The sequence below is a fragment of the Chaetura pelagica genome, unplaced genomic scaffold, assembly GCF_000747805.2.
Source record: "Chaetura pelagica isolate M959 unplaced genomic scaffold, ChaPel_1.0 scaffold109, whole genome shotgun sequence".
NCBI lineage: Eukaryota > Metazoa > Chordata > Aves > Apodiformes > Apodidae > Chaetura > Chaetura pelagica.
This window is the reverse complement of record NW_009970725.1, coordinates 13,374,675-13,400,610: the sequence shown is the minus strand read 5'-3', so window position 1 is coordinate 13,400,610 and position 25,936 is coordinate 13,374,675. Positions and strand designations below refer to the sequence as shown.

Here is a 25,936-nt window from a genome sequence, read left to right as displayed (position 1 = left end):
CAGTTTATCCTTCCCCCTCTTTACAAAATATTCTTAATTATTCATATCCCATACTTTAAAAAGTCAATTTTAGAGTCTCCTATTTTCAGATATGTATGTTAGCTTCTATTACTCTTAAGTATCTGATAGAAGTAAATCCATACCCCCTTGCTGGTTGTTAACACCTTGCAGCTTTATCCATTTTTACCTTATCTTTTTGAGCAGCCAATACAGATTTCTATATTATTTTAAAAATTTACAGCTACTTTCAGGAGAATATAACATTTGCATTTCCCTCAGTACATAACCAATTCTGAGTTACATCAAGCAGATATGCCTATATAGAAAGAAGCAGGAACAACTTCTTCCACAGGTCCCTAACAAAAGTGGGGGGGAAAAAGTTATAGGGCAGGAACTACGTATGAATTGGTTTTACTATGCTTGAGTTGCCATTACTTTACTCTTGATTGGAACTTGATGTGCACATGGGAAAGAGCTCACTGTCCATGAAGTCTCTTGTTCAGAGCCAGCTTGCTCTCCATCACATTACCCTGGGCATTCATACCAGCATAAGGAGGAACTACTCTGTAGCAGCCCCCCTAGTAATTAAAAATCAGTTGGAACCAAGTACTTTAAATCTCTCTTCCAGGTAATGCGATCTCTTCCTAAGCCCCATTTTTTCAGAAGTAATTTCACAGTCATCAGATCCCAAGCATTCTTGAATAATTCATGGACGAGAGGGTAACAAATCTTTTTCATGAATATCTGTAACCTCCTACTAATAAATAATTAACTGTCTGCTCATTAACAGCACTAAAAATAAAAAAGCATTGCAATACGCAACGTGGGATTTTTGTTAAGTTTTTCACTGAGCCTCCTTGTAATACTTCAGGAATGCTAAGATTTGATACAGCAAGTGTCAATATTAAGAAAGACCAACTAGTAACATGACCAATAAAATTTATTAAACATTATATTTACAACTATTTACATATCCTTCCATAGATTAATATTAAAATAGACAATATACAATTTAAGAATTTTCATTCAAAGGCATTTTGTTGCAAAAAAATAGGCTCTATTACGAGACCACCATATAAGAGCAAAAGATTTTGTTTTACACAAAAATATTTTCAGTATAGTAAGTCATAGGTATGGCATTACAACAGCAGACCAATATGAAATATGATTTTGCATATATCACAATTGTATCAGATATTGACATAAAGGAGTTAAGGGTTCTGTGAAGCATGCAATACAGTTCAGTTTCAATTCTTTTACAGTTAATGGTGATGAAACAAGCAGCTAAATCAAAACACATGCCATACAAAAGAGACCTGCCAACCAGGAACACACTACACTTAATAAAAACTACAACTTTGGTCCAATAGAACATTAGACAAAAACAGTTTTACAGTTAAAATATCTATTTTTTTTACAGTTTTGAACATTAATTACAAGTTTATTTACATTTGCACAATATGTATAAAATAAATTATTTAAAAATGAAGACAATATTACATCTTTTTTCCAAAAAGAAAACTGTACAGTAATTTACAAAATACAATAAGAACAATAGACTATTTTCCTCCAAGTCTTATATTTTCTTCCACAGGCTTTTAAATAATTTTTCTGTGGGAGTTCAACTGTTACTGAAGTTTCATAATACAAAGCTCTATAGCATATTTTAAGTATTTAGTGGCTGTTTTAGTTATTAACAGCTTCCAGCGCTGTTAACTCACCATGTTTCAGCATCTTTTTCAGCAATAAGCTCTAAAGCTACACACAAATTTTAAAATACAAATAATGGCATTTACTAGGAAACTGACTTCAAAATTAGCATCCACCTTCTGCATTTGAACAAGAGCCCATGCCACACTTTCTCTGAAGGAACACCTGAATTATTGAGAAACATAGTATTCCACAGAATTAAGTGCTCTGTCTTAAAATAAAAATACCTTTGTGTATCACTGCAGCTCAATCTCTACTTGTCCAAGAGAAAGGGTGAGCCAGAAGATGCTAGTTGTCATATTGGTGTCAATTCAAAGTCGTCATTAACATCAACAAGAGGAACATAAAACTCCTGAATGTCATAAATGCTGATTGATTTATAGGTAGCAGGATCGAGTTCTTGTAGTTTAAGCTGCCACTCCAGTCTCTGTACCGCATTTAAAGCCGCTGCTTCATGCTGCTGCCTCATCAAAAGGCACGTCTATTTTAGAATTGAAAAAGAAGTTATTTCAATATTGGAAAAATATCCAGGAGCCTCTCTGGTGGAAATTAACTTCCCCACTATGCATTCAGAAATTTGCGGATTATTCCATTAAACTATGTAGCAACAATGGTTAGTTTTTTCATACTGCTAGGCCCACCTTTGTGTTGCCCTTAAAACCTCTACAATAGCCTATGATATTGCATAAAATCTTCATAGTGACATGAGAGGTTTGGGATTTTTTTGAGTGGAAAGAGCAAGAAGTGTACCTTTAATTTGTCAAACTTATCATCAACGTCCTGTAACCATGACATAAACTGTCGCGCATTGAATCGATCCCTCACTGATGTTTTGCTGTCATCAGCCTGCAAAAAAAGTTTTATCCAAACTCTTCAGTTGTTTGATGATTCAGTTTTAAACACACTATAAAACACAAACCCTGCTTTGTGGGACTTTCATAAACAATGCTTTAGATGGAAATAGAAACTCTGAGTCAAAGCATCCAGGTATATATGAGCATGTATGTTGACCACTACTTCCACTGTGAGTCAGCTGCTCACTGGAAATAAGTATTTTCAGATTCCCTCAAGCTCTTTACTGTACTCTATTTTTGAAATTTAGAGTAGGAGGCTTAAAGATTTATACCTTAGTCTTAATCAGTACAAGGTAGATCCTTCCACCAAAATTGCTATCTCTTTAAACTTCAGAAACAAATTAAATAAATATTCCCTTGGGAAAAGCAAAAACATCAATAAAGAAAAACCTAAGCAGCTTGACTTAACTGGCTACACAAGTACTCAAAAAGCAGTAATAAAAAGATATTTTTATCATCAAAATCCCCAAAAGGAGATTAAAAAAAAAAAAGGGAACAGACGTGATTTAATGTTCTGTTCAACAAAATAATTATTTTTTAAAAACCAAAAACTTTTTAATAAGAATCTGGACTGTCACATCTGCCCATCATGAGAAACTAGATACTCCATAGATAGTTCTAAAGCCAGACTATTCCAATTTAACATTTAAATACATAAACACCACTACATAGAACAAGCTGCTCTTTTTCGAAAAAAATAAAGACACTGTAGGATTTTGCATACTGTAGCAAGGGGCAAGAACAGGAAAAATCCTGCAATGACTGAAATTTCTAGAAAACAGCTAAGATTGCAGATATCAAGCACAACTGAACAGGTTGGTTCTAGAAAGAGCTCTCAACAACACTGATCTTTTTACTCTGAACTGTAGGCGTTCAGGTGAGCTATGAGCAGCTAACAGTATGTTCATCAGAAACTTGTGCCTTTTTCCTCCCCCATCTTTAGTTTGGCCTGTTTGGACTGCAAAGAACAGTTCTCAAGGTCTGCCCAACATGTGCAGCCGTAAAGGCAAGCCTCCAAAGACCCAGATCTCCCATGAAAACAGTTCTAAGGTGGTCACTTTCCTGCAAAATAAACCAGATTTTTGCTTACAAGTCTTTCCTAGGTATTTTGCTCAAATACAAGAAAAAATTAATCAGGAATGCTTCTTCACTGTAGAACAGAATTAAGAGTTGTGAGCAGGGTAACAGGGAAGTGGCAGAATGCATGACAAGAGTATGATTTCTTAAGCATCTACATTCTTCCCACAAAGCAAATTTAAATCAAAGCTTCAAGTTGGTAGTTTAAAATATCAATTTAAATAACAATACAAATTATATTTAATACTTTGCTGAACATTATGTGCAGTGTTATAATTTTCTAAGAAAAATTACCACAGACTGAAACCAAACCTGCTGAGGTACTGAGGGGGAAGGAGAGGCATTTTACTACTGCTATTGTTATTATACAGATGGTTAAGAAAGCTGCAATACTTGAGAGGGGGAACCACAAAAACTTCTCTCCCCATAAAGATTCCTATTGTTTCACAGAATGCAAACAGAGGAACAGCTTATTTAAAATACACTGTAAAATGTTAACTATAAAAATGCAGCTACATGCGTAACTCAGATGTATCTCAAATTTCTAAATTTGGGCACAAAAAAAGCAAAGGACATTTTGAACTTCAGAACTAACAATGATGATACTTGGTCTGTTCACAGAGGAGAAAAATCTAATTTTTGCCCTATCCGTTAAATTTGCTAATTATTATTTTAAAAATTGTTGGTATAAAACTTAAAATGGGAGAATGATACGGTCTCCATAAAACCATTATCTTCTCCTGAATCACCTCATTGTGCATAGCTCTAGCTCTTTAAAGATGGGGAAAAATGTAATAACAGACTGAGGACTAACACTGGAAGCTGTAATAATTCTAAAAGGGTCTCCAGGGCTAAAGTAGCATTCCACATATGTCAGAAAAGTAGGTGTTTCATTTTTAAGTGCCCAGTACCCAATGCATCAACACTTTTATTACATCTGTAACATCAAATTTCTTGCTTGCATTACGTGCTCTTCACAGTCACTATAACAGGTTCTGAACGCAGTTTCCATTGTTGTTGGTTAGCAGGCCTGTTCACAAATTATTGATGCTGTTAAATTATATTTTAGAGATAGAGCTGCAGCAAACCTCTGAGCAGTTGTCTATGAAAGGCACGCAGATTATAAAGCATACTGCTTATTTTATGTTTTACTCAGGAACTAAAGACCAACACTGAACTTGTGAATAACACAATGCAGGTAAATAATATAAGCTTCTGGTGATTTTTTAAAAAGTACAATTTCATGTGGCAGCACTCAACATTTCATTGTTGGTCACGTTTTTTATGGAACAGTTCGAATGACTGCCCTATAGAGAGAGGAAAAATATTATGTATCTCCACAAAACATTTCCAAATTTCATGAACCTATCTCATCACTTCACACACTACTGCATTCTGATTCCCCAGATTAATGGCAAAAATTATCTTCTATTCTGATAACTGATGTTGTTTGAGCTACTTTGAAAACGTTCTGTTTATGAATGAAATTTGATTTCATAAAAAAGAGCACTCTAATGTTTTTTATTCTTCTCATAATTTCTGGAAGTGAAAGGAAACCAGACATGGCACAAAACAGAAAACCAGCACACGTACCCATATGCTCTTGTTATTGGTACACCCAAATGAAGCCTAATCCAATTAACAATCTATAATATGCAAAATCTTACTTCCACACAGATCAATGGCAATTTCAGCATGGGAATAGAATTTTATTCAAACACTTATTTTGAGTCAGGCTAGAAAGACCTTTTTATCTGAAATTATAGAGTACTTTTATTTACCTGAGCATCCAGAGGCACATTATAAACCTCAGCATCCAGCAAAACAGTGCAGGCACTAAAGGGTAGTGTTTGATTAGCTAGTGTTCTTGCTGCTCGATAGTGAACACGGAGAACTTCTTGCTCATTAGAAACAATAAGCTTTTCCTAATTGAATAAAATATCAACATATAAATATACATTGGGTAAGTTAAGTATTTCAGTTTGATTAATACATCTGCATTAGTTTAAACATTTCTTTTTAGGGCTTCGACTTTTGAACAGCCTGAAATACGGGCTGGTGGAGGGAGAGGTGGTTGGTTGTTCATCTAATCGAATGCAAAGTTTCAATTTAAGGATGCAAAGACTGTTCCCTAAATGTCAGAATTGAAAACATCTCTCACACCCCCTCCCCACTATTCGCTCAATGCCTTGGCCAGATCTTCCACTTAGTGCTGAGAGGAGCACAAAAGGCTTAGACAGCCTAAAAATAAAGAATATTCTTAAACCAGGAATATTTGCTTAATGTCTGTGAGAAACTGAGAAATCAAGACTAACAGATGTAGCTCTAACATAATTTTATATAGCTTTTGCAAGCAGAATATTGTAAATATTATCGTAAATTTTAGTCTTAAAAGTCTTATCCCAATAGAGAGTTTACCCTTGCTTCAATTCTTTTAACTCAGTCACTTTTGTCCTCAAGTCTATAACCACCACTAGATTTCAAAACTAGTCTGTGGAATTTCTTCCCACTCGCCAGTGCCCCTGGGAAAATTCTGGGCCACATCTTAGAGCAATTAACAGGAAAAGGCTGCTATCTTACTGACTTAAGTATCCTGCTAACAGTTGTCCAAACCGTTTGTTTGTAATTACAAGTTTCTGCAATTCATAAACTTGAATAGAAGGCGGATTGCTTCTAAAGCATTGTTAAATCAGGAAAATATATAGTCTATCCATTGAAAAAAAACAACACAAACCCCCTAAAGCTTAAAGTTGAGAAATAAAAAAATAAATTACTTTAGTCTTACCCTTTCAATACTGTGCTGTAAACGTAGCTTCATCCTTACAACCTCCTGTTGTTTAAATAGTTCCTTAAGTGGGTCCGACAGTGAGGGAGGTGGTGTAATCTGTGGAAAAAGTTTTAAGTACTCTAGTGAATACTCTAGTGAATATGTATTTAGCATATTTTAACATTGCCTGATGATTTGAGCATTTATTAAAAAACAACAACAACAAAACAACAAAAACCCCCAAACAACAACAACAACCCCAACAACAACCCCCCCTCCCAAATAAAAACAAACAAACAAAAAAACCCCACACTATTTTTTAGGGAAAATACGAGGTTTGTACATTCCATTAATCATGTAACTTTAATCCATTTGCAATAAAAAGGTTTTAAGATTCTTTACCAAAAAGTAATACACCTGACTGAAATGGCATTTCAAACTGTTTAGTGCATTTAGCCAGTCACTGTGAGCATGTTACAGCTGTTCTTTAAAAGGGCTATACATTAGAAGATAGTAAAAATACAACTTGCTTTCAATTTTAAAGAATCTTTAAAGCACAACTGTTCATTCTGAGAAGTTAAAAACTGCCAAGGCAAACAGGAGAGGAAAGTAAGAAAAAAATGGGAAAAAAAATTTAAAAATTACTTGATATATCTCTACAGTGTCATTGGCATTTTATATAGCACAAAAGGTAACCGACCATATTCCTAATCTTACAAGGCAAGCACAAAAAGTACACTAAAGCCCCAGGCAGTGACTTGGAAAAGTGTTTCCTCCTGTCAGTTATTGAATGAAGTTCTTTTAAAAGTTCATGCCTATAACAAAACCAACTAAACAAAAAAAAACAAAAACAAAAACCAAAAAGAAATCAAATAGACTTGAGTGAGCTAACAGCACTGTTATTAAATTTGCTGTACTCTAAACATTTTGTGGTTTTTAGTCAATTATAGCAAGCAACGAGTGCAAATCTTATTAAGTGCTATCTTATCTGTATGATAAATACTAAAGGGACCTGGAGCCCTCATGGCAACTACAGAAATAAGTTGTTTCTTGAGAACTAACTCATTTTAAACATCTTGGACTTTCAAGGCTCTATCCAAAGTTCACTTTTCTCTATGCAAGTTTTGTTTGAGAGTTCAGCATAGTTTTTAACAGCTGCTACGTGTAAGAGCATTGATGCTGCTTTGGAAAGAGACTCCAAAACTAAATGAAATACTGCTTGCTACCACTGATACTCAGAAACCAGTGCTGAAATACATACCTACAAGGTATTATACTCTACCTTGTGCCTAACACAACTGCATTGACATAAATAATCTATTCAATAATATGGATCTTGCCGACTGTCAAGAAATAATAAATACCTTATAAAAAGATGAACACATTGTGTTACTAGTACCCATCTTGCATCTATACACTCCAGTAACAAAGCGATTTACCTACCAAAAATGATTCAGTTATTGTTATCTTGGAAAATTATTTCAGGACAATTTTTCCCCCAACTGGAAGCTAGCCAATGTCTTTGGAATTAAAGAACATACAACTAAATGCAGGGCATTCCTTAAATTATTGTTCGGTATAAAATTACATTCAACACCTTCACATTTCAAACTACTAAGCAAGACCTCTCAATGAAAACATTACAGGGTCTCAAGCCAGTGAGTAATGTTTATGGCATATGCCTTTTTTGAATAAGTAATCAGCATTAAAAACAAACACACAACAACAACAAAAAGCAAAACCACAAAACACCTAATGGAATAATGTGTCTTAATCACAACAGATTTCAGCATGTTTAAGATGGAAACTTTGCATTCAGGACACAGTACCACGGTGCTGTCAGTCTTTCAGTAAAATGTGGTAACACCAAGCTTTTAACTAATTGTACTAAGGCCAAAAAGATCCCTCAAAAATCTCAGTGCTTTTGTTAATAAGAGAAGCACACAGCATAAGAAACAAGATAAACAATCTGACTGTCAATATTCTTTGAATTCATGCAGCTAAATTATCCAGAAAGAAGAATTTATGAGCCGGCGAGCACCCCTACCACTTGATCCATGTCAGATGTTATTCTCCCCAGCCGCCCCGCGCACCTCGGGGCGCACCCGCGGAAGAAGCGCGCCCGTCCCGCGCCCCCCGGGCGGCAGGGGGAGCCCCAGCCCCGCGGCCGCCATCCGCGCCGCTCGGGACAGCCCCGCCGGGACCAGGCGCCCTCCCAGGCACGGCGGGGCCCCGGTTATCCCTGCAGTACGTGCAGAGTGTTGTGACCCAGGAGTTCACAGAAGCGTTTTGATGGAAAAGACCTTTAAGATTACCGAGTCCAGCCGTTAATCCAGCACTGCCAAGCCCACAACTAAACCATGTCCCTAAGCGCCACATTCACGCGTCTTTGAATCCTTCCAGGGATGGCGACTCTTATCACTTCCCCGGGAAGCCTGTTACAGGTTCTGACAGCCCTTTCAAGTTAAGACAGTTTTCCTAATATCCAATCTAACTCCCTCAGCACATTTCCTCTTGTCCTGTGCTTTGTTAACTCAGGTGAAGAGACTGACCCTCACCTCACTACAGCCTCCTGTCAGGTAGTCACAGGCAGTTGATAAGGTCTCTGCCCTCACCCATGTCTTCCCCAGACTGAACAATACTGGTTCCCTCAGATGCTCCTTGTGAGACTTCTTCTCTAGACCCTTCACCTTCTTGTAAGCGGGGGGCCCAAAACAACACAGTATTCAAGGTACAGCCTCATGGGTGCCAAGTACCTGGAGGGAGACAATCACTTCCCTACTTCTGGCCACAGTATTTCTGACACAAGCAAGGATGCTGTTTGCCTTCTCAGCTACCTAAGCAAGCTGCTCACTAGATCCTCTGTCATTTATGAAATTAGCAATTTTTTCCTTGGGAAGAGTGAGTCTTAGATCCTTAAAGCCTGCAAACAGGATCTGAGCAGCTTCACACCACCTGCTGGAAAACCCTGCCTCTGAACCAGGGATGGATTTGGACTATGGGAGGAAGCCATCTGGTCTCAAAGGAAACAAGTTAAAGGTTTCAAGGCAACAAGAAGAGAAGCCTCTCAAAGAGTGGGTTAGTAAAGGGACCACAAAGCATAGGGAAAATATGAATACAGATGTTGGACCTGAGAGGACAGAGCATGAAACCAAATGCCACAAGGAAAAGGTGACCTCAGTTTCTTGTATAAACAAAATAAGTTTGGTAACTACTTAGGGGCCCAGATTCCATACAGAAGAGAGGGAAACAAAGGTGTCCTGCCTTCCTGAGTGTTTTCCAATCCATTTGAGAAACTATCCAGAAGCTAGACAAAGCTCCTTAGCCGTTCACCTCTTTCCTCCGCTTCACTGCAAGGCAGCCAACTGAACAGGTTTGTTGGGTAGCAGCTAAGGTTCAAGACATACCCTCACTATCTCAAACACATGCAGATCAATTAGGAAAGTTTCTTGCATCCTTCATAACAACTACATTAACACCAACTCTTCACTCTCTAAACATTAAATCTTCATTTGTGCCTGTTACAAAAAAACTGTTACACTTAAGCTAACTCTGATTCACACATACACAAATTTTCCACAGTTTTCACCCATCCCTGTCTATCTTCCCTTACCCATGCCATCCAAATCCATTGGCCTACACAATTGCTATAATATTTAATGCATTTACAAAGCAAGTTTCTGGTAACACCACTAAAATAATCTTTTACCACTTAAGTTTCTACAGCAGTGTCAGAATGACTGGATATGATCCCTTTTTCTAGAAACACATCTGCTAGATAGCCAGTGGAAGCCGGAAATGCATATTCCTGATATCTCTTCTCAGGAGGCAGTACAGATAAAGATGACTGAACCCCACAGAATTTTCTGATGTAGCAATCTGAAAGGCAACATAGCTAAGCACCATAGAAATTTACTCCAAAGATTCATATTTGTTTCCTTCTGGTTCAAAATGACCTGATGTCTCTTATGTTTTGTGTTTGCATTGCTGAGACGGAAGCCACAATTCATATGTGACTATCCTTACAGCCTTAGGTCACATGGGTCATAAAATACAGTATATAAACAAGGCTGTGGATATCAAACTTCAGTACACCATCTCCTGCTTCCCACCTACAGGATGTTTGAAGTTCATCAGATAAACTATAGTGCATCTTAAAATTCCAATGCAGAGAACAGTATGTTACACAGACTATTCCGAGCCTCAGTGTCAGAGCTAAATATATTGTCTTCACAAAGACGGTCACACAGTGATAGCCTAAAATACAGGAACAATTTAAGAAAGAGTATCTACTTTCCCATAGCCTGTGTAGATTAATGGGGCAAAAATCAGGTTATCAGAGAGTCACTAAAGAACCATCAAAGGAAAAGTTTCAAAATAAATTCCAACAAAAAGGTCACTTTACAGTTGCATAATAAATTACACATTGTATGCATAACAACACATACACATTATTAATAATCTACAATTGTAGGAGACTAAGCATAGCTCTTATTTTCACATTGTTCGACCACGTGTACAATAAGCTAACACTCATTTCTGAGCATGAAATGATCTCTGGTTTAGCAATACTGCTTTTGATAGTGTTTTAATGGGAATTATGATGATTGTGATTTTTAATCATGAAAACCTCGGAAGAGGTTAAATCTAAACCACTAGTAATTTTTAATGGTAACTTTTTTCCTGGAAAGAACCATGAGAAATTCTATCAGAATTGTGTATTTACACAAATGATGGGAATTAAACAAAGCATTTAGCTGCATTGTAGATGATTTTTCAGACAAAACTAAAATGCTTAAAATATCTCCCTCTTTAGATTAAAACTCATGCTGCTTTCTTACACTTTAGTCCTAATGAAAATACCAATTTCCCAGTAATTTATTTTGGCTTCTCAACATTTTTTTTTCTGCCCTTTTTCTCCTAACAGCCTGGAATAAAAAATTCCACCTGTTCTTTCTACAGCTGTTGAAGATTAACAGTGCCATGAAAGCACATACAAAACAATTACGTTTAAAACATCAGTATAACCAGAACATGTATATGCAAGGAAGTGACCCAGAAATCTAAATGAGATAAAAATCAGTAACTGTAATACTTCAACTACATATTAACATTTCAATCAACTTTTTAAAGAGGTTTTTCTTTTCAACAAGTAATTAGAAGCCACGAGAACGGGGAGCTCGCATTAATCTCTGATATTTTCTGAACTGAATTTACTCTGGAACTTGCACTACCCCTCTCCCTAAATTTCTTTCCATGAACTGCAGAGTCCCTGTTACACAGAGCAAGAGAGACAGAAAGGAAGTTATGAGGCAATGCTTCAATACCAAGGTCATGAGCCCTCCCTTTATTACACAGCATACACAAACTGCCATTTATGACAGGGTAACAAATTATACTGCCCAGGTAGAAGATGGGCCATAGAAAAACAGATGCCATACTTCTCCACTTTCTGCTTACCCCAAATTAAGCATTGAAGTGTGATTCCAAAGCAGTAAGTTGTATCTTGGAAACAGTATGTACTTGACTAGCAGCTGCTATAAAATAAATAATTCTCTGCTTCTGGTGATAAAGATACATCACAGAAGCTGCAACAGTGACTAAGGAGGATTTCTAGACTGGGGAAGGCTGACAGCAAAGCTCACCATACATCCTAGTTCATTTACAGCCCAAGTGAAAGGGTTCTCTTATCCACATCTTTACTCAGATTGTAACAGATCTACTAATTTCACAGAACTCTGGTCACCATCAAAAAAGAGAGAATTCACTTAACATTAGAGAATACAGGTATCAATTCTCTTAGGCAGACATAGTGGGCATAGTGGAAAAATGAGACAGAACACCTGATACAGGGTTTATGACCACCTCTGGAATGAAGCAAACTTAATTTTAAATTTACTTTTTATACATTGAATCTGTGTTCATTGTCGAAGACTCATCAGCTCTACTGAAAAAAGCTAAGGGAACATCTCAAGCAGGGCCAAGTTATTTCAAATGAGCTGACATAATAACTAGTTCATTCAGAAATACAGAGGTCAGCAGTGACCATGTTGCCATGACACCTCGAGGGGCACCTCCACAGCAAACAGTACTACTGACTGAAATGGAGCCAATTATGTTCTGCATTGCACAGACCTCTTTCACTGCTGTCATCAGGAATATGCCTGTGGCTGAACTATGGAAAGCTTAGAGCTGAACAACTGTCCCTGAACTATGGGATGTTCTTCAATGAAAACAATAATAACTTCAAGTTATTTAATAACATTTGTAACACTTTAACTTGATGGATTACAAAAGCCAGGACACAGCATATTACATCTGCTGCTCTTGAGAGTACTAAGGAGAAACTGAGATAGCTAGCAGGCACTCTCCTACTTAAAACCTTTGGTGAGGGACTTAATATTTTGAAGCACTGCACATCCACCTTCTCTCTAAAGAAGACAGCCTTGAATAGCTAGTTTTAATCAAATTATTGCCAACAGAAATTCAGACAAGCTGTCAAAAGCTGACTTCACTTTTGAAAGGGTAGACTTTACAGTAGTAAATACTTTGAAATACAGTAATTGTCTGTGTGCCTTTTACCAGTGTCATACATGATGGTTTATCTTGTAATGAATGTGAAGCCACTGTTTATATTTCCACTGAATGGGGATTTTAAATGTGATGTTAATGGGCAACAGCAATTTGTTGTATTTTCAGCATAAGTAACAGAGAAGCAAGTTAGGAAGAATATGAAAGTCACAAAAATAAAACAGAACATGTCTTTCATTGTACTGCATATTTAAAGACCATGTTACTTACAGTTGGAATGCATATCTTGCTCAAGGGATTGCCATCCAGAAGGTATGAGCCATTGAAGGTCACATACTCATCATAATATTGAGGTGCCTGAGGAATAACACTGCACAGTAATTTACGCTTCTCTTCTATTTTTTTTCTTATGTGCAAGTATTCAAAATATGGGTTTGCTCTCTCTGAGCTGTATGGCTGAATCTCTTCAAGTTTCAGAGAATCAACAATGGCTGCCAGTGACTGCTGGGTTTTCTCCTTTGCTTGCAGTAAAGAAGGGTTCACTTGCACAGGCTGAGGCACACGCGACACCTTTCTTTTACGTGGATGATGTATCTGAGCATCATCCTCTTCAGTTAACCTGATCTTTGCTTTCATAGATGCTGATGATTCAGACTCCTTTTCTGCTGTCTGCGTGCAGCCAACAGGATTCAGCTTGCCCTGGTTAGCAAGTATATTTGCTCTGTTCCTCGTAATTCTTTGAGGTACTTCTTGCTGTTCCACTTTCTGATCCTCGGCAATTTCTTCTTCTAGTTTAACTATGTGGCTGTATTTATGCACCTCTTCCTGTGTAATCTGTTGTGAACTGCTTTCCAAATTAGATAAAGAGGAGTATTGTGGTGGATCATCTGTCAATATGTTTTCTTTGTCTGCAGCACAGGGTTTTTTATTAGCTGATTCATTCATAATTCCCTTTGACATTCCTAAACTTAGTTCACAGAGATCAGCATCGGCTTTACTATCAACATGTACTGAAACCAACTTTTCTTGTTGGGCTCTTTCATTTCTAATGTCTGAAGCATCTGCTGTGTTACTATCCACTTCACTCTGACCATTCTTACAAACAAGTTTATTGAATGTGTATAAATTTACATTTAATTGTGAACTGCTATCACTTTCAGGAGTATCTTTTACTAATGCTACTATAGGTAAATTATTCACCCTTTCATAGCTCTGTGAAATGTCCTTTGCAGAGCTCTCAGAATATGCAGCAATGGGTGCATCAGCCTTCTTCATGGTTGAAGAGAAAACAGCATTTTCCAGCTCTCTGGTACTAGTAGCATCTGTATCCAAAGTAGAAGTTGTAGCTTGAACTAGATTTTGTTGTACAAGTGAATCTTGACCGCTAATGCCTAGTAAAGAAATGTGTTTAGACATATCTGGGAGTGGCTGGATAGGTAAAGAAGCAGACGACTGTGAAGGCAAAACCAATGCAGATTCTTGAGAACTGGAACCTCCCTTAATTTCAGCATACTGAGGCAAAAATTCAGATACTTGTTGCTCTTTTAATGTCCTGTTTTCAGAATTATGCATTGCTGTAACACTGTTAATATCTTGCTCTGATACACCACAACCTGAGCTGTTAAACTCATTGTTTAATGAATTAAGTCTGTCAAAAGGCACATTCCATGGTTTGGTTTGCTGAGTCACACCACTTTGACCACATGGCTCTAAATGTATGTTATAGTCTTCTGAAGGGCTCATCTGAGCAGTATTTTTAACAGCACTTGTACCCATTGTTGCCTGTTTGTTGCTAGCAGCTCCAGTCAGAGATGGTGTGAAGTTTGACTGTAAACCAGACATACTACTTTGAAAATCTCTTTCATGCATGCTACACGGTAGTTCTGGTTTAGGAGAAGTGCTAGGGTAACTCTGAACTGACAGCAGAGCATGCTGCTTACTTTCTTCTGCTACTTGAGGCAGTTTGCTGTGTTCAGGAACAGCAGCAGACATGCTGCATCTTCGAACTTCCACAACAGGTCTACACTCATTTAAAACCAGTTTAACATCTTCAACAGATGTTGATCTGATGTATGCTGATGGAGGCCTGTTTGCAAAAGGTGGCTTCATACGATCTGGCAACTCGGAAAGACTATCAGTTTCTTTTTCAAGAAGGGCTGGTGATTTGGCACTTGTCAAAAACAGTGATTGTGAAAGAGACATCTGGGAATCAGAGCCTTCAAGCATAAAGTCTGAGTCATACTCGACTGCAGGCCTTGGAGTAGTCACTGCTGCGTGGCAAGAATCCTCGGAGCTTGCAACTGAAACCATGGACACTGATCTGGAGCTCAGACCTGTCTTCTCACTTTCAGGTTTGGGGGATCTATTTAAATTATCTAAAACCAAGGAAGGCTTTGTAACATTGACACTTCTTGTATCTACTGATTGTGATCTATTATTTGTAGCGTCTTTCTGCTGTTTTTCCTTCATGCAAACATCAGGCAACTCAGAGCTCTTTGAACGAATCAGTTCTTTGCTTTTTACTTCAGGTAATGAGTGTTTAGGTTTTTCCTTCATCTTGTTAAGTTCTAAATAAGTGCGGTTTCTTAAACGTTCCTTCTCTTTCTGTTTTATTTTTTCTTTATGTTTTCTGTGCCACTGCTCTATTTCCAGATCTTTAAGGCTGAGCATTCTTTCAAAACTAGTTTGCATTAAATCATCGTTGACTAATCTTTTTTCTTTAGGCCGAGCATCCTTTGGTGCAGGAGCTGGTTTAGGCTTCAGTTTCTCATGTTCAAGCTTCAGTTTAAGTAAACTACTTTGATGCAGTTTATCTTTATGCTTGTCTCTCTCTTTGTATCGGTCTATATCTTTATCTTTTTTATCTTTCTCTCTACCATCTGGAGTTCTCAACAAATCATCTTTTGGTTTTTCTTTCAAAGATGACAGTTTGTCATGCACCGTTTTATTACTTTCTGTAATACTGCATTTCCTTTCCTCCTGCATGTGTTTTGAGTTTGCTACTGTTGAGGTGTCCTTGTCTTTGGATTTGTCTTTTTTTTCAAGTTCCTTTTCTTTAGTTCTGTTTTTTTCTGATTTCGTATATTCAGATTCTTTTTCAGACTGTTTGGCTTTTCTTTCAGTACTGTGCTTTTCTTTGCTTTCAGCCCAATGTCTGTCTTTATCAGCCTTTTCTTTATCGTGCTTCTTATCAGTTCTTTCTTTGTTTCTTTCTTTGTCATCAAGTTTTTTAAGCATACCTGTGCTTTTTATTTTATCATTTTCCTTATGGCATCTTTCTGCTTGCTGGAAATTTGGCTTGTCCTTTACTTTCTCTGTATTTTCAGTTACTTCTGCTTTTTCTTTCTCTGTCTTGTATTCGTGTTTTACCTTTTTCTCTTTTTCTCCACTTTTTTTTTCTATCTTGTCAACATCTTTTTCTTTGGCTGAGGTTCGCCTTTCAGCCTTTTCTTTATTTTCCCTTAAATTCTTTTCTTGCTTTTCAGTATCTGTTTCTTTTTCTATTAAATGCATGCTGGCTGCATCATCTTTAACACCAAAGTAGAACAACTCCATTTCTTTATCTGCAAGCATTTCTTTTTCTTCTTTTGGATCTTTTATTTTTTCATCCTTTAGAAACTTCTCATTTTCTTTTTTGTTCTTCTCTTTCTCTCTCTCCTCTTTAGTATTTCTCTCTTTCTGGAACTGTCTCTCCTTAACTAACTTATCTTCTTTTGCTATAGCTTTTTCTAGCTTTGATTTTCTTTCTGAAGAAAGAGATTCATGTTCTGTGTTTAACAATGTATCTTCATTTTCATCACTTTTGAAAAAGTTTTCTTTCCAAAATTCTCTGTCAAACTCAATACTTCTTTGAACCTCTTTAATGTGTTTATGCTTTTCCTTTTCCCCATCCTGTTCCTTTCTGTGCCTGTCCTTTTCTCTTTCTTTGTGCTTTACTTTATGCTTTTTAAGTGTTTTACCTTCCTTATCAATCTTTCTCAGAGTATACTCTGAATTCTCAAACACTGAGCTATTCTCTTCCTCTTTAATTTTAGGACTAGATTTTTCACCAAATTCTAAGTGAAAATCTTTCTGATGGTGTTTGCTTTTTTCTTTGTGCTTGCAAGATTTACCACTGGAACTTTCTACTAGATATTCAGAATCAGTGTTGTGATCATATCGAGCTACTTCAGATTGCACTGTTATTTCAGAACCTCCTGGTGATAAGCAAGTTTTTGTGTTTTCTTGCTTTAATGGTGTTGACTGCTTTTCACTTAATCCACAGGAATGCTTCGGAGATTTGCCAGCAGTGATATGAAACAGATGTAAAGAAGAATCTTCTTTTGGAGTGAAAGATTTCTTAAAGGTTTCTTCCTCTCTAGTTTTATCTAAAGAATCTAACCCAGAAGTAGCTATATTTGTTACTCTAGCATTTTCTTTCTCTTGCTTTAGTTCCTGATTCTCTTTATTTTTGCTCTGATTTTTTACTTTTCTTTTAACTTTGCCTTTTTGCTTGTGCTCATTTGTAACCATATATTCTCTTTTCACTCTTACATCAGAATTTGATGTCTCTGAAATAGAGCAAGGAGAGACTATCTTCTTGTCCTGAAGTTTTTCTTCATCTGAACTTTCAGAACTTGAATACAACACTCTAGATGGCTTCTGCTTTTTGCTTTTAAATGGTTTTGAGAATACAACTTTTTCTTGTTTCACAAATAAGCTGTTCTTTTCAACTTCAGTCTCATCCTCTTTCCTTATGTCTTTTCTAAGAATATGTCTGTCATCAATCATCTTTTTCATTTCATCTTCATCATCATCTTTAAACTCATACTCATCAAGAGCAGATGGAAGTGGCACCTTACTAGGGACCATTTGTTTGCTGTCCTTTTCTGCTTCTGAATCAACGTTCCCCTCTACACTGGAAGGATTTACGGATCGAGGTTCTTCAGATTCTAGAGTAAGAAAACAAAATATTAGTTAAGTACTGAAGGGACATTCTTCATACATTAGTTCAGGAGAAAATAGTTCCATTCAGTAGTCATTCTTCTATACAAATGAAAGAAAAAAACACTCAAGACAATAAACCTTGTCACTGGAATTAAGCTTTTTAAGAGAAAACAAAAGGTCGTGAAGCCAAAGTGTAACCCATACTTTACAACTGTCACTCAGGTATGTAAAAAATAGTAATTAGCATTTATATTCCAACCTAATAAAAGCAATGCACTTTTAATTTTGTAAACCTCATCTACTGTGCATAATTCCTGCATAACCTGACTCTCAAGGACATCTTATTGTGACAACTAATTCCTCTAGGAATTCATCAGATCTCACGCTCTCTAACTAAGCTACATTCCTCCCTGTGAACTATTTTGTCATGTAGAACTGATCGTGTAAGAAATTCCCTCATGAATCTTCATGCACCTGACATGGACAGCCTAAAGTAGACTATGCTATAATTCACTGCAATTAGTCTCTTCTCACAAGAAGACCTCTTAGTGGCCACTCATAATAAATACGGTATTTTTCTCTGTACCTTTCTTTGGGAAAACCACCATTCGGGGCAGGGTTGGAAAGCAGGAAGATCTTATTAAAGAGGGGGGAAGGGGGGAAAGAGAGGGAAGGAGTCAGAATTAACACCAGATAATTCAAATATTTGAAAACTCTCTCTACAAGTAAAAAATGACCTTAGCAATAGCAATTGCTACTTCCAGCAACTCTTAATAGCTAACATGCATAAGATTAAAACCACCTAACTTCAGGTGAATTGATGCGCTTTAAGTATGCAATTAAATGGCTACTTTACCTGAGCAACTGTCCTCCTCATCAGAGATGGGCACCTCCCTTTTCAGTAGCATTTCCAACTCTTCAGTTTCAGCAACATCAACAGGTCTCTCCCCATGCTTATTCGCTTGAAATGGATTTGCACCATGTCGAAGCAACAGCTTCACAATCTGCAGCATTAAAAAAATGAACTTTTATCTTCTCCATGACATGTTACTTGACCAGCATAAAAATCATCCATTGCACACAAAATGTGGATAACATGATATACAATTCTACACTCCTACTTATGAAACTGAGGCTGCAAAGCAAGGCTTCAGCAAGTAGAATGCGAAGTTCAGATATACATAATCTGCTCGTTAAAAAAGGTCATGGGGAAGACTAAAGAAAGATGTCCTCTGTTACACAGACATAGCATCATCACCATAAAGAAAAGCAAGAGTGACCTTCTTCTTGCTGTTCTAACATTTCCTCACACAATCCCTCTGGTTCCTCACCTACCAAGCTGCTACTCGTCTGCACTCAATTCACCTCCTTGCTCCAAATATTAGAGCACTTAAATCTAAGGGACAGGAAAAGTTTTTCAAGTAACAGTATTATTGGCTTCCAAAGCATTTCAGAAAAGCCCTGACAGAGATTCTATTGGAGGAAAATTTACAGCAAAATCATCAGTTTCTCTAACATCAAAGGGAACAAATTGTTAGAAGTTACAGTGATATCAAGACCACTTCATTTTCAGCACAGTATCCAGTATGAGTTTCTTTTGTTTGGGTCCTACATGCTAAGAAAGGGGAAATTCAGCAAACAAATTTTCAATACATGTCAGTGAGATGGTCACAGATAACTGTACTGAGACCAGACAAGCAACAGGTCCTGTTCTCCAAAGTTGTACTAGAATCTTATTTAAGTTCAATCTAAAGACTCACTTTTGTTTAGATACCCATAAGAAACAGTTACTAAACAGTTTATAAAAATTTCACGGACTATCATAACTCAATTCTTTAGCCTTTTCAGAATATCCTTCCAAACTGAATATCTTGATTTAAGATTACAACTGTTTTATAATTTTTTGCTTTATACAACAGAATCACACACATAGTAACGAAATAAAAGAGATACAAAGGGAAAGCAGAGGTATTTCGGCATCTAGTTTGCAGAAAACAAGAAAAAATTAAGAAACTAATGTAAAATACCTAGAGTGCTCCATTTATCTTCCCCACTAAGTCATTATTGGTAATTAAAACAAATAAATTAAATATATACATATACACACATCAGTGCTCTATTTCCAAATCCATAAACAAATACATACAAATAAATGTGGGATATATACCTTTAAATGTTTTAAAATATATCTACAAACCCACAGTATACTGCTTTAAAACATTTTTTATTTTGAGAACTCTACACAGTAAAAGTCTCTCAATAAAAAAGGCTATTAAAGAAGTAAAAGTGAAATTTTTAAATATTTATGAAAACAGTTACTGGTAGAAAATATCTGGCAATAGAAGTAGGATGAAAAGCAAGAAGAAACAAAGAAAACCAAAACAATTTTAGGATGCCCCCAGAACAGCATAAGCAGAATTATAAAACCATGTGACAGCATCCAGGACAGTTAGGATTTGTTCTAAAGACCAAACATTTCAAGCCACTTATTATTCCCCTCCCACTCTCCCAGTACACTTACATTTCTATGCCCACTACTTGCAGAATCATGAAGTGGTGTATCATCATCCAAGCCCTGTGTGTTCACATCAGCTCCAGCTGCTATCAGGACTTTTGCAACATCATAGTAACCAACATTACAAGCTTCATGCAGTGGTGTCCAACCTATAGTGGAGTGGTGCCAGTTTGAAAGGTCAAAGATTTAAGTTTGTTGGGTTTTTTTTCTTCTGCATTATTTATCTCCATCACCTTGAAACATTTCAAAATACACTCACACACAGTAGTTGGCAGACAGGTAATGCCATTCATCTGATAAGCAGCACATGCTTTATCAACTGTAAATCTCATGCCAAATTTCAAATTTTACTGTAATTAAATCAAACACAGAAATAACTAACTGAATAGTGAAAGACAAAATCTGTCACAAAATCCCCAGGCTAAACATGTTAGAAATTCTTTCACTAGGGAGAGTTTGAACACAGCGTTAGGTGTATATATAAATCACATTCTTCTATATGGAAACAGTTTGAAAATCACACTATTGAAAAGAGTAAGTATTGCAAATTATTATAACCAGTGCTCCTTTAGAGACACTAACACATGCCAGGAATCTCTAACAACATTCAGCAGTTATTGGTCTAGATAACAAGCCATTAATAAATATTGGCAGAGAATTTATTCCTGGTATTTCCGAGAACATTGGTCATTTTTAGAAATTCTGATTTCCACACTGACAATATGAAGTTCAATGCTCGTTTTTTTGTAGCAGAGCCTCAACTGAAGATGATGATCTACCCACACATGCTATATTCCTTACCTCAATTTCCTCTGGCCAACTTGATGCCTTCCACTTCCTAGCTGCCCTGAACTTCTACACCACTGCTGCTGCCTTCTCAAAGCCCAGTTCGACTTTTGTTTCCAACATAACCAATTCAAGTCTGGAAGAGTTTACTCACTTGAACTCTGCATCTTATCAGTAATGGTATATTATGTTCATGAAGAGGAGGTACAAGAAATCCCCAACTTATCTAATCCCTCAGAAAGATAATTTCGCACTTTACCTCTGACTCAACTTCTCACCTGACACTCATGTAAATTAAAAAAAAAAAAAGGTAAAAAAAGAATTTTTTTTTAATCTTATTTTGCAGCAAAATACTTTTTCTGGATCTCTATACACTAAATTTGCTCTCAAAATTTTGGGTAACTCACTTCCAACACTGCCCAGCTATCATCTCCTTTCCATTTCCTTGTGATTTGCCCTTTTCCCACTCACCCACAATGATGACACTTCTCTGCTCTCAGCCCTCTCATGCCTGTCTTCTTTCCCTTATTAATTCTCTCCGTAATTTGTTCTTCTCCATGTTTTACTGCCTTGTCTCTCTATCTTATCACAATGTCTTGCCTGCTAACTCTTGCTCTGGCTTGCTCTCAACATCTGTTTCTTTTACTCTTTTTCTCACACTGCAGTATCATTCTGGCAGATATCCCATGAGCAGGGTTACTTCCTCCATTACTAATTCATTTTCTGCTTCTTTAGTTCTGCCAAATTCTTAGCCAAAAAACTCAAATTCTCTAAACTTCACTGCATCCTAAATTCCTATTTTTCTCCACTGCTCAAATCCTCCCCCTCTTCTTGACTTCTTCCTCTGCACAGGATTTTGAAGCTCAGCCACCAATGCTTCTCACTTTGCATTACCAATGGAAAAGCACCTCACTTGATCCCAAACACCTCCTCCAGAGTTCTGAATGAAGTCTCAAACAACTTGCTCCCAATTGATTCTCAGAACCAGCTCTCAGCCATTCTCCTCATCCTTTCATCTGTCTTTAGAATTAATTAAATATTTGTACTAGGTCAGGCTGAGATGAGGCTATGAAGTTAAATTCCTTCATAGCAGCCCATACAGTGCTGGGGCTGAAACTGCTCATAACACACACATTTTTTGGCTACTGCTGAACAGTGCTTCTATGTTGAGGCTTTCTCTCTCCCTCCTCACAGGGAAGAGCTTGGGAGGGGACCCAGCCAAGACAGCTGACCCAAACTGACCAAAAGCATATTCCATATGATGTCACAGTCAGCAGTAAAAGCTCAGGGAAAGAAGAAGGAAGGAGGGATGTTCATAGTTAAGGCCTTTGTCTTACAAAACAACCATTACACCTATTGAGGCTCCACTTCTGGGAAGTGCCTGGACATTTGCCTGCTTATTAGAAATAGTGAACAAATTCTTCTTTTTCTTTTGCTTGCATGGACAGCTTTTGCTTTTCTTATTAAATATTCCTTACCTCAACCCATGAGGACTTTTTTCCATCTTATTTTCTCCCTCTGCCATGTTGAGAAGGGGAAATAAGAGAGCAGCTGGGTAGGCATTTGGCAGCCAGCCAAGGCTACCACCACAGTATCTCTTTCTTGAAGTGTTTCTGTTCTTCCTGTAATTTCTATGGGTGTGTCTTCTCCTGAACCTCTCCCCATTTTTCTAAAATTGCTCTTGTGTTGCTCTTGATCTCACAGGCTTCTACTGCCTCCTTTTTCTTCTCCTTCTACATGCCAGTCCCAGGCAGCCTCACCTTCAAATACAAATTCATCTGCCCTCTGTAAACCAAGAAATTACTGATCTGTTTCTTATCTAAAATATTGGTCCATGTCATTAATATCTTCACTTGATGTCAAGTGTGAGCTAAGCCTGCTACCTCAGCTCATCTCACCTAATTCCTTTGAGAATATAAATCTCATTCAGACACATAAACAGATCATCTTTGGTAGGCTTTGCTGTAGTTAAAATTCTCATTCAGACCTTCATTATATTTTTGCTTCTATTCTATGATGTTTCTAAAAACTTGAAACTGCTTATGCTGCCACTTAACTATGCTACAGAGAATTCTCAATATTATCTTTTTTCCCTTGGCATGCTAGCATTACCCCTCACAATGGGAGCACAGTCTTTTTGAACAAAACAGAGAGCAACACACGCCTTTCTTATATTTACTTTATCACTTTCCCATTATACACTTCTCTGTGGATGCAAAAAAGCCAGTGTTTAGAACCAATGTTGAGAGGCAGAGTATTAGGAACAGTTAGTTATGCTGTTTATATAATGTGCGCTTGTATTATTTTTTAGATTTGTCCTTGCTTAAGAGAGGAACATCTACTGAATCCTATCTTTTTATAGATGTCTCTTAGACACCAACCCCACAACAACATCTGCGTATCACCCAAAACACTATCCTCTGATTTAGCCTTCCTTTCAATCTGTTCCATCCCTCCTCATTACCCCAAACTCCTACTATGTCCTAAATCTCTGCTGGACATTTTTCACTAAAACATATAGAAAAATAACTAGAGTTGGAGTATCAAAAAGCAAACAGGCAAAAGTTTGCCAGCAGGTTAAAAAAAATATATTTAGGAGGTCTTGCAGACAAACAGACTGTATAGAAATATGCCAAATAAAGGACACTAAAAATTTAGGTTACAAGTTAAAATTTACCTTCATCAATCAGTCAGTGCTGAAATCACAGCAAATACTGACATCTCAAAACTATCATTAACCTCACAGGACTAGATGACAAGTGCAAGCTACACTACTACTACACTCATCTGCTCTGATGCGTATTAGCTGTCCCAGTAAGAACTCAATGTACATTACATTACCAATTTCACTGTTACTGAACTCTGCATCTCCTCAACATAGCCTATAACCCCATTGTAAATTACTGACTTTGCCTAGTATAATTATACAAAGTTCAGCAAGCATGAACACATTTTTGTAGATACCGAGTTTGAAGAGGCCCTAGTCACAACTGAAACCTCCAAATATTAATATACTGTCTTAAAATATACTATGTACTATAATGACCCAGTACTACTATTGCCATCAGAAATGAAAAAACAGTATTTGAGAATTTCTTTTTTTTTTTTAATTTGCATATAGCATGAACTGAAATTAAACCTCTGCTAACAACAATTTGTACATTTTAGAGAACATGTATCAACTTACCTGCAAAATCTTTTACATTCACATTTGCACCTAAACTGATGAGCTCCTTAACCTGTTTAACATCCCCTCGAATTGCTGCCATATGTAGAGGGGTTTCTCCTCGTTCATTTCTCTTGTTAACTTTGTCTTTTTGTCTTGAAGAAGAGGTTGGAGTTTTCTTCTGTGCTGGTGTTGTTTGTAAAGAATTATTTAAGGTGGAATCTACAAAATAATTTTTTAAATTATCAACGTAAGTTCTTTAACCCTGTATTTACTTCACCTCATTTTAACACTTGCATTCAAAGATTATGATAATCATGAATAATTATATTTAAAGAAAGGATGTTTAGACACTTCACATGTATCAACATAATGTCTATTTGCAATGGGTAAAAGGGTGTTTTGCAAAATCTCTCCATTTTTAAAGTAGGTTTCCAGGACAGATGAACTACAAGGTTCATATAATCTGGTGTAAATTCTGCTGAAAGAAGACAAACCATGACCACACAGATCAGTAGCTCCCCTGCTTCCCTTTCCTGCAGCACAATTCCACTACATCTTTACAGAGTGGGATGCCAGTTTAAGAATGACTGTTTGGGTATTGTATGCCATGAACTTCCTCAGCTGTGCCAACACAGATGTTTATGGGTTGGCTGGGTAGTTTCTTAAGGAAAAGCAGTTAATCACTTTAAAATGCCAATTTTCTAAAAACATCACACCCGTAGAACATTTACATTATGTAAAGATTTATTTTTTTTTTAAATACAACTGTACCAAGGATAGTTTGAAGTTCTGAAATAAAAACAAGGTGCCTCCCCTCTCCCATTAAATCCTAAGGAATCAATCCAGTTTCCTTCTAAATTAAAATCCTGCTCCAAATTGGACAATAATACAGTAGTTAAACTTCATTAAAAAACAGGTAACATTTAAGTTTTTCAATAATACATATGGAACAGTGAGAGGCAATAATAATCAAAGGAAGAAAAGAGATCTTAAGATTTTACAGCTATCATAATGCAAAGCCTTGCACATAAATACAGGTCAAGAATCTTTTGATGATATTACTTGTCAGTGCAAAATAGAGTTTTAACATAATAATGAATAATTTAAAATAACACAATAAAAATTACAGATTGTTGAAAAATGTCAAGGCTGGGAATATTCTGATTGGGACAAACAAACAGGCAGGAGGACGAAAACTGTTAACTTTGTAAGATCACCTGGACTGTTGTCTCTTGCTGTCATCTGCATGAGAAGTGCCATCTGTTTGCGCTCTGACAGAGGATAACCAAAAAGAATGCTAACTGGTGTTGATTTCTTATTTGCAGCATCCTTCTTCATTTTCTTTTTCTCTGGACCTTCCTTCTCTGGAAACATTAACGGTTAAAAACTCAAACTGCTGTTTTATTAGAACATTTTTCTAGGAAAAAAAACTCACATCTTTTTAAGATATGTCAAGTGGCAATTGGTGGCAGGAAATGAAAAACAGAAATTGCGTCTCTAATTTGCTAGATTTGCATTAGTTTTGGTTACCTGTTCTAATCATATGGGAATGTTAAGTCACTGAGTAAAAGCACTAAAAGTTGTAAGGAGGATTACAAAAA

The 25,936-nt window shown here is 36.8% G+C and overlaps 1 protein-coding gene across 1 annotated transcript in view; it reads right to left on the bottom strand.

Moving 5' to 3' along the window:
- Window positions 1-1,636: 1,636 nt before the first annotated feature.
- ANKRD12 (ankyrin repeat domain 12) overlaps window positions 1,637-25,936 on the bottom strand; it is a 40,800-nt gene continuing 16,500 nt past the window's right edge. The window contains exons 3-11 of the mRNA XM_010006869.1: window positions 25,553-25,699; window positions 24,354-24,554; window positions 20,387-20,529; window positions 18,722-18,869; window positions 13,210-17,870; window positions 6,427-6,525; window positions 5,423-5,566; window positions 2,461-2,556; window positions 1,637-2,191 (exon numbers count right to left, since the gene is read on the bottom strand). Of these exons, the coding sequence (XP_010005171.1) occupies window positions 2,006-2,191; window positions 2,461-2,556; window positions 5,423-5,566; window positions 6,427-6,525; window positions 13,210-17,870; window positions 18,722-18,869; window positions 20,387-20,529; window positions 24,354-24,554; window positions 25,553-25,699 (5,825 nt within the window). The 3' untranslated portion in view covers window positions 1,637-2,005. The remainder of the gene's footprint in view (window positions 2,192-2,460; window positions 2,557-5,422; window positions 5,567-6,426; window positions 6,526-13,209; window positions 17,871-18,721; window positions 18,870-20,386; window positions 20,530-24,353; window positions 24,555-25,552; window positions 25,700-25,936) is intronic.